Genomic DNA, 9,638 nt, shown 5'->3' with positions numbered 1-9,638 from the left:
ACCGGCAAGAGGAATCAACCTTTGAGATTTGATTCCACAGTAGGTTTGTCCTTTATCTCTCACTGTTTTTTAACTACAATTCAAATTCCTCGTTCCTATTGCAACTATCAATTTTTTTTTTTTTTTTAATGAATGAATCAAAGAAAGAAATCACCAGATTCTCTACTTGCAACGTGCTTCCTCTGGTCCCGTTTTGGCTGCATCCATTGATTAACAAAAGCGCACATGACGAGCCTCAACTATATACTAGTACTTACTTTCCACATGAGGTTACAACTTTTTTAACTTGTAGTTGCAGGGCAGATTCGAAATAGAGAAGGTCTTATATTGACATTACTGCCTGACTGTTTCCTTAATTACACCTAGGTACGGCCCTAGCTAATCCATCTTTGCATCATGGCTCCACCGGCACCCTCAGTGCAAGAAGCTACTATCCACAGGTAATGGGAATGATTCATGAATGCCTTTGTTAAGAAAGTTGGGAATACTATTCATTTGAAAGTTTTCTTTGCCTGGAATTGCTTTCAAAAGAACAATAGTTACTTCCATGTATGGCACAAACCTATTAGCAACTTATTTTTCCGTAGTCTTTATTTCGCATATTGTTTTTGTAATTAAATGCAGTAATTATGGTGAAAAGTACGCTGATGTCAACTGGGATGAACTTGGATTTAGCTTAACTCCAACGGATTACATGTTTGAGATGAAATGCTTTCAAGGAGAAGAATTTTCACAAGGAAATCTCATTCCTTATGGGAAAATTGAGCTTAGCCCAGCTGCCGCAATCTTAAATTATGGACAGGTCAGTAGCAAATGCAACTTTTACATGAGAGAATTGAAGCATAATAAACTTGAACTACAACTCTTTTTGTTTATTAATCAGACGTGAAAAACTTTATCCAACTGACAAATGCATGCATGGTTGTGTGTTTAGGGATTGTTTGAAGGCCTTAAGGCATACAGGAGAGAAGATGGTCATATCGTGCTCTTCAGGCCAGAGCAGAATGCTATGCGCATGAAGATGGGTGCAGAAAGAATGTGCATGACATCACCTTCTGTCGAGCAATTTATTGATGCTGTAAAGCAAACAGTCCTTGCCAACAAGCGTTGGGTATTAATTCATCCCCACTTCCTTCAATATCCCCTTGAGTTCCATTTAGTACTGTCTTTTTGAATGAACCAATGTTCTTGTTTTGAATTCAAACATATATATATAGGTGCCACCTCCAGGAAAAGGGTCACTATATATTAGGCCTTTGCTCATGGGAAGTGGATCGATTCTGGGAGTGGCGCCGGCACCAGAATATACATTCCTAGTGTACACTTCTCCGGTTGGCAATTATTATAAGGTGGGTTGTGCTATCTGAGAAAAGCTTTGATCCTAGAAATAGTGACTGCAGGAAATTCTTGTAGGGATGGCTCTAGCAGTTACAATGGAGAATAAAGTAGTCATGGGAAGAAATGGGTTATACTAATGGAACTTGGAAGGTCCTTTATTTGTGCATTCTTGATTCTCAAAGCAGTATTATTGAGTAACTCATGTTACGCCATACTGATATGCCTAGCAAAATAGCTAGTCCTTTTACCTACACATAAATTTAGAGAGTTTAAAATTGTCATGAATAAAGTACACATTTCAATGAGCTTCACTTAATTGAATTTTTTTTGCTAAACATATAGATCTATAATAGTTGAGATTTTCTTCACACGTACTTCGTCTGTATAAATATATATATATAAATAGGGCATTGGCACGCCTATAAACTTGATTGTTGAGGACAAACTTCATCGAGCAACCCCTGGTGGAGCTGGAGGTGTCAAGACGATCGCCAACTATTCACCGGTGAGCTACTCATTTTGTTCTATCTTGAGGTACCCATAGGCATCCACTAGATTTCATTGTGTTAGAATTGTTATTTATATTGCCAAGAGAATTGTGTGTATTCAAGTTATACCTGAATTGGCACCTCCCCATGTACAAAGTACTTAGGGATTTAGGGGAGAAAAGATTTGAGCTGCGGGGTTAACAGCATGTTGTAATTATCTCTAAAAAAAAGTTATACCTTATGTAACTTTAATATTACCCTATTCTTTTTTCTTTTTTTTTATTATTGAATGTGAATTTTGTCAAATCCACCGTTATATTCCATTATTTTCATTTTATTTTTTATGCTTGAAAATCAAAACGATCAAAAATAAATAACCATGTCATCAACTAGATATTAAAAGTTCAAGTTTTTGTAGTTTAGAACTATACATCAAATATGAGTTTATGGATCAAATTCTAAATAAAGTCTAATCAGTGTGAAATTTGACGTAAATATTAAGATCATAGAGAACATTTTTTTTATATATACAAGATCATAGAGAACATATAATCTAGTGGTGAGATTTTTTAATTATTTATACAATAAAATATTATTAGTTGGTGTAATACTTTTCAAAGTACAGTAAAAAGTTTTCTTTTGGTACTTACCGGCTAAGCATTGGAAACAACCTTAAAGATCATAAAGAGTTTGATATAAATGAGAATTTATTACTGTCCTATGTGATATTAAGAAATAGTAACATTTAATAGTTTTTCAAAAGTTCTTTTCAAAGAGGAAGTTTGCAATCTAACGGTCATATGCCAAAGCAGCAATCAAACGATGAAGTTTTAACTAAACACTGAAGAAGGAATAAACAGCTTTGTTTGATTAAGTGACTTAAGATGTGTCAATAGACGACATCGTTTAACACTCACTCCTTTTAATGTTCAAAGCTACACGATGTCGTTTGTTGCAGATATTTTATGACCAGCTTGGGAATCCAAAGCTAAAAGATTAATTTTATAAAGCTCTATAAATCGAGCACTCCTAGATTGTAATTCATAAGTGCTTTCCAATATAATTTCTCACATATATTTTCATTTCTTTCAAGCTAGAGTTCTCACACTTGCTCAAGTTCACCTAAAAGCTCATCATCTTTTGTGTATGATGACACAATTGCAATAATTTATTTGTGTGTTCTTTCTTCTTCACATGAGCTTATAATACAGAGGAACCAGTTTTTCGTTTCTTTCACATATAGGTTCTCCAAGCACTCACTCAAGCAAAGAGCAAAGGATTCTCCGATGTCTTATTCCTGGATGCAAAGACTGGACAAAATATTGAGGAGGTTTCGGCTTGTAACATTTTCATTGTGAAGGTATTAACAATGGTTGTTGTCACGGGCAATACTAATTATTTAAATCAATTTTACTTCCATAAGCATCAATTAAAGCTTTCTTTTTTTATCTTCAATGAGTAAAAATATGTCTTTTTATTGCTGGCATAAGATGAATTTGAGAATTTCGTAAAAAGTAGAAGTACCAAGTTGCTAAAAGAAGTAATGCAAATCAGAATTTTTTTTTATTTTTTATTTTTATATGCGAGTATCTTCAAGAAGAAAGAGAGAGATGTTTATGTATTATAAATACAAAAAATGGATAGGATTAGATGCTACTCATAACGAAATAAGCATATTGAATACTTTAGTAGCCAGTTTCACCCAACTTGAGACATTAGTATGTGCATTCCATCAACAAAGTAAAATGCCATAAGGACAAAGTTTGCCAAACCTTGTCCATATTATAATGTGGTCTATTAGTTGTCAATAATTCTAGAGTAAAATAAATTTTCATGAAATTTTTCACAAAGTAAAATGTTGTTAATGGTAGATAATTAATAAGACGATATTAAAAGCGAGCTTAGTATTTATTTACTCAAAGACTAGTCTTCTCAACACTCTTATCATCCTATTTCTGTAGGCATCATTTCTATTTACATTGTCCATATGTTGTAGGATAAAATTATTTCAACTCCAGCTACACTTGGAACTATTTTGCCCGGAGTTACGAGAAAGAGTATCATTGACATTGCCCTTGATTTTGGCTTCCAGGTGATAACTCTTCTTCTATAATATGATTTGAATTTGAACTATTCATGGTTTATCAGTTCTAGCCAATATTTGGGTGTCTTGGTTTGACTAATCCTTATTTTGTTCACTAATCAACAATAATAGAGGAATCATTGGCACAGAGTCAAAAGCGGATTATGATCCAAAACCATTGATAAAACAATCCACTAAACTCACAATTCTAAAGTGTTATATTATATTTTATGATATGATATTCCAATTGGGGAGAACATGCCATTCCGCGGGGGAAAATTATGCTGGGATTAATTAGCTACTATTAGTGCCCTCCCCCCTCCCCAAAATTTTAAAAATTTCTTTAATTATATGTATAATTATTCAAAACTTTAAAGATTTAGCTAAAAATATAGGAGTCCCCCCCCCCCTCCCCCCCCCCCCCCCCCCCCAAATATTTGAGCTAGTGAATAATGCTCTTTAAAAACAATAGAATTTGTCAATCGATCTAATAGTTATAATGAAAATTTAGTTTTTCTTTACTCAATTTCTTTTCTTGTACATGTCTAATATCAAACTAAACACATTTTATATACTCATTGGAATTTCAAAGATGATAAATTCTCCTAAAAATTATCTCTTGGATAAACATATGTCAAAGTTGATATTTAATTTTGTATACAATATATATTTATAAATTATGACCTGCTTTAGTATTATTAATATCTTAAGGTTATATATGTGTGTTTACATGTGTGTGATGGTTTGTCTTAATTCTTATTTGATATATTAGTACCACAATTTGGCCCCCTCAAACAAAAAACTCTAACTCCTCCCTTGGCTACAATGTTCTCAAAAGCAACATATGCTGCATGAACCATGTTAAAAACTAACATAGATGCTCATGTTATAACTAAGAGTCAGGGCCTTGTTACTTTCCTTTGTTGTAATTTTTATTCCGTTGAATTAGCAATAATTAAACTCTCATCCAAATGCAAATAACTCAAAACAAAACCCCCCAAGAAGGAAAAGGAAAAAATGAAGCATAATGTATGAACAGTTAAGACAAAAGACAAGTAGTTGCTCAAAATTTAATTTCCCATGCAAAATGTACCATAGGAGCAAATATTAATTTGGGTAAATTTCACTAAACTACCTTGAGGTTTGGGCTAATACTAACTAGATCCAAGACTTTTAAAAAACAACCAATTTGGTCCTTAATAGAAAATTTTATCCTTGAGTCTGTTTAGCATAGTTACTTTATTCTCACATTCTATTCACTCTTCTCTTACTCATCTCAGACCCCTCCCCTCTTCATTCTCTTCTCTCATATTTTCTCTTCCATAGTAAATTGTTATTACATGCTAAGATCTTTAATTTCAATTCACTGTGATTACACTAACATGAGCATGGATATTTGCAAAAATCATACTACACAACTGCACCATGTCACAGACCACAAACATACACTGATACACATATAGCCATATAAATTCTAAAACTTGAAACCCCCAAAAATCATCCCAAATTACTAATCATACACAGATTCATATGCATACACGAACAAAATTACCATATTAGAGTCATTTTGAGACAAACCCTAAATCAAAAAATACCCACAAATTTGCAAATGACCATACCCAAACCCCCTTTCAAACCCAAATAAAAAATCACCAAATCCTTATATCACATAAGAAAATCCAATCCCTAAAGTGACCAAGACCCAAACCAACAAAGAACCAAACCAAAAGAGAAATAAATAAAATAAAAACAAAAAAATAGAACAATGAAAGAGGATAGAGATCGGCAGCCACCAGTGGTGGTGTCGGAGCTCGTGAGTCTTTGCCAAGTGTTCCCTTGACGTTTGGCACACAAACCCAAACACAAGCAAAGACCCAAACCTGGAAACAAAGAACCAAACCCAAAAACAAAGACCCAAACACGTTTGGCATCAGATTAGAGCTGTTGGCAAGGAACAATAGCAGCAGTGGTGATGCGAAGCTCGAAAATCCCTAGCCAAATGTCTCCATGGCACTAATTTGAAGAGAGAGTGGAAGATGGTAGTGGAAAATCATGGGTTTTGGCCATGAAAGAGAGTCTTCAGCTGCCCATGGGTGTGAGTGAGAGAGAGGGAGTCGCTATGGTTGAGAGAGAGAGAGAGAGAGGGAAAAAAAAAAAAAAAAGAGTCTGAGGTTTGAGAGAGAGAGGGAGAAGAAGGCTTTGGGTCTAGAATGAAGAGAAGAGAAGCGTTTGGGCTAAAGTAAATGTGCTAACGGAGTCATGGACAAATTTGTCTTTTAAGGATCAAGTTGGTCATTTTTGAAAAGTTTTGGACCTAATTGATATTAGCCCAAATTACCTCAAGGTAATTTAGTAGAATTTTCCCTTTTAATTTCTTAGGACTAATATGATAAAAAAATACAAAATAAAAATAAAAATTTGATATATCTGATTGTGCCCATACTTTAATTACCAAGCATATCCTTCTCAAAAAAAAAAAAATTACCAAGCATTTGAATGTCAATATGAAGCACAAAAATTACAAAAAATGGAGACTAATTACCATGCATATGAATGTCAATATTATACTACATTGACACTATTAATGGTCCATTGTATCAGGTGGAGGAACGTGTTATTCCAGTAGAGGAGTTGATGGATGCCGATGAAGTTTTCTGCACAGGAACTGCAGTGGTTGTTAACCCTGTTGGTAGTGTAACTTACCAGGGTATAAGGTAGACATGAATGGCTACGTATTTGTTTTTCTAGTGAAATCTTAGATTTGGATGGTGATTTTATTTACAACATTTTAGTTCATGGCACTGTTAACATTGCTACTTGATTATCGAAATGCAGGGTTGAATATAAAACAGGAGTGGAAGCAGTATCCCAGAAATTGTGTGCAATGCTAACAGGAATTCAAACTGGTCGTATTGAGGATAATATGGGATGGACGGTCGAGATCGATTGAGCATGTAATCCTTATATAAAATTTAATAATGATGGTGGAGACTTAGCTCTTTATAATATTGAATTTTTCGATTCAAAAAAATATATTATTGAATTTTAGGAGGTTATGAGTTCCTGTTGGTTCGGCATTTTTATCCCTTTTTTTTTTTCAATATTTATATTAACACATACGTTACCCCATTTTTCTCGCTATAAAACGAGAAATTATTAGGTCCACTAAGAAGACTGCTGACGTGGTCCTTTCTGACCTCCCAACCAACAAAATATCATTATTTATGCAAATGTAACATCGCCTAGTAATTTTTATTTTTTATTCATTGTACTGATTAAGATGCTCATTCACACATTTGCATAAATGACATTGTCTCATTAGTTGGGAGGACCACGTCAGCAGTCATCCTGATGAACCTAATAATTTCTCCTATAAAACAGTAATTTTATCAAGAATATTCCTTATCCAATTCTTTGGGGGAAGATACAAGGATTTTGTTGGTGCATTAATTCTAGTAGCAAAAATATCTATTTGATAATAATTTGAATGAGAAAATGTGGGAGTTTTCAGACTCTGCTAATTCTCAGATGTGGAACCAAATAATCTAATGTTTATGTTATTAAAAAGTTAGATAATTCTTAGGCATTATTTTCCTATTTTTGTATGGATGGTGTCTATTCCTCCATGACTGCTATGTCTTAAATCTTCTTTCTATGAATTAATAAACTGATACGATTTTCTTCTCAAAAAAAAAAAAAAAAAAAAAAATCAGAATTTTTAATGAATTAAAATTGAATTATCTAATATGGGTTGGATTCAAGTGACACATGGTGTAACTCTAAATGATATTACATCACCCACTAACTTGTTATTTAAATCATATTTTAAAAATCTTACCGTTGGATTATATGTCCCATGTATTCTTAACAAGCATGCCAATTTTCACGTCAATGAGATATTATTTACCTTTTAATCCATAAACTCATATTTTATGTATTATTTTAAACATAAAAACTTGATTTTAAACAATTTATTAATGACATGACTATTAATCTTTAATCACTTAAAATTTTGCAATTATGGAGAATATACAAAGAAAATATAATTTAATAGTAGATTCTTTCAAATTTGCATCTAATTAAAAAATAGTAGATGGTATTAACACAGTTTAAAGTTACAACTTGAACTCAACACATCCAATTTATCATATACTATATAATAAAAGTTGGGCTTAAAAGTTATGGTTCCAACAAGTGACTTCACTAAATTGCAGCAATTTTTTCTAAATTGTGGTTGCACTAAGTCTATTAGAAACCCATGAGTAAAACTAACTCTTGAAAACTGACTTGCAAGGAGAGGGTGCTCAAGAGCTTTTAAACACATAGTTAGCTTATAATTAATCCATATGGGACATCAGGATCATAACATGCCACTATGCTCCACAACCGACGTCCACAACTCACTCTAGCAACACTAACTCGATGGTAGACCTTTCTCTTTTTGACAGCTCCACTCACCTATCAATTATTTTAATCTAGCCTTTAGATTGCCCCCTTCAAGATCCGACCACAAAACCACAACTCATTCGCAACTCATTTGATCTCATACTCAATGAGCTACATCTGATTACTTAACATGGTGGTTGGCTCTGATACCAAATGTTAGAAATTCATGAGTAGAACTCACCCTTAAAAATCGGCTTGCAAGGGAAAGGGTGTCCAAGAACTTTTAAACACATGGTTAAGCTTACACTTAATCCATATGGGACATTAGAATCATAACATACCACCACACTCCGCAACCAACGTCCACGATGGCTTACTCTAGCAACACTAACCCAATGATAGCCCTTTCTCTTTTTCGTGGCTTTACTCACCTAACATTCAGTTATTTTAATCTAGCCTCTAAGTTGCCCCCTCCGAGATTCGACCATAAAACTGCAACTCATTTGATTCTAAACTCAATGAGCTACATCTGATTACTCGAAATGGTGATTGGCTCTGATACCAAATATTAGAAATCCATAAATAGAACTCATCCTTAAAAACCGGCTTGCAAGGAGAAGGATGCCCAAGAGTTTTTAAACACATGGTTAAGCTTACACTTAATCCATGAAGGATATTAGGATCATAACATACCACCTTGCTCCACAACTAATGTCCACGACTGTTTACTCCAAAGACACTAATCCGATGGTAGTCCTTTCTCTTTTCGGCGGCTTTACTCACCTAGCTATTAGTTATTTTAATCTAGTCTCTAGGCCACCCCCTTCGAGATCCGACCACAATTCGCAACCCATTTGATCTCATATCAATGAGCTACATCTGATTACTCGACATGATAGTTGGCTCTAATACCAAATGTTAAAATCTCATGAGTAGACCTCACCTTTGAAAACTAGCTTACAAAGGGAAGGTACCTAGGATCTTTTAAACACATGGTTAAACTTACACTTAATCCATATGGGACATCAAGATCATAAAAAAAGTGGCTTCACCAAATCACAGCAATATTTTGGATAAAAAAAATTTTTTGGATAAAGACAAAAACTTATTAGTTCTTATCAATTTTTAGATAAAATAATAATAAGTATTTTAACAAAACATACAACATGCAGTTTTAGTTGATAAAGACAACAACTTATTTACTCTTATCAATTTCTTTAGATAAAATAACAATAAGTTTTTTAACAAAACATGCAACATGCATTTTAAATAAAATAACAATAAATGTTTTAATAAAACATGAAACATGCATCTAAGTTTCAGTTGACAAAGACAATAACTTA

The 9,638-nt window shown here is 33.5% G+C and overlaps 1 protein-coding gene across 1 annotated transcript; it reads left to right on the top strand.

Moving 5' to 3' along the window:
* The first annotated feature begins 298 nt into the window (after window positions 1-298).
* On the top strand, window positions 299-6,986 carry LOC126705784 (branched-chain amino acid aminotransferase 2, chloroplastic-like). Its single transcript, XM_050404984.1, has 9 exons — window positions 299-440; window positions 625-802; window positions 935-1,111; window positions 1,218-1,349; window positions 1,745-1,843; window positions 3,070-3,186; window positions 3,823-3,918; window positions 6,511-6,623; window positions 6,745-6,986. The coding sequence occupies exons 1-9, from the start codon at window positions 397-399 to the stop codon at window positions 6,857-6,859; spliced, it is 1,071 nt and encodes a 356-aa protein (XP_050260941.1). The 5' UTR covers window positions 299-396; the 3' UTR covers window positions 6,860-6,986.
* Window positions 6,987-9,638: the final 2,652 nt, after the last annotated feature.

Source organism: Quercus robur, chromosome 11 (genome assembly GCF_932294415.1).
Source record: "Quercus robur chromosome 11, dhQueRobu3.1, whole genome shotgun sequence".
Lineage (NCBI taxonomy): Eukaryota > Viridiplantae > Streptophyta > Magnoliopsida > Fagales > Fagaceae > Quercus > Quercus robur.
This window is presented reverse-complemented; position numbering and strand designations above follow the sequence as displayed.

Excerpts from the sequence above, each read along its gene's own strand:
- LOC126705784 (XM_050404984.1), top strand. The coding sequence starts at position 397 with ATGGCTCCACCGGCACCCTCAGTGCAAGAAGCTACTATCCACAG. Across the intron at positions 803-934 it reads CAATCTTAAATTATGGACAG|GGATTGTTTGAAGGCCTTAA; the intron begins GTCAGTAGCAAA and ends TTGTGTGTTTAG. Across the intron at positions 1,112-1,217 it reads TCCTTGCCAACAAGCGTTGG|GTGCCACCTCCAGGAAAAGG; the intron begins GTATTAATTCAT and ends ATATATATATAG.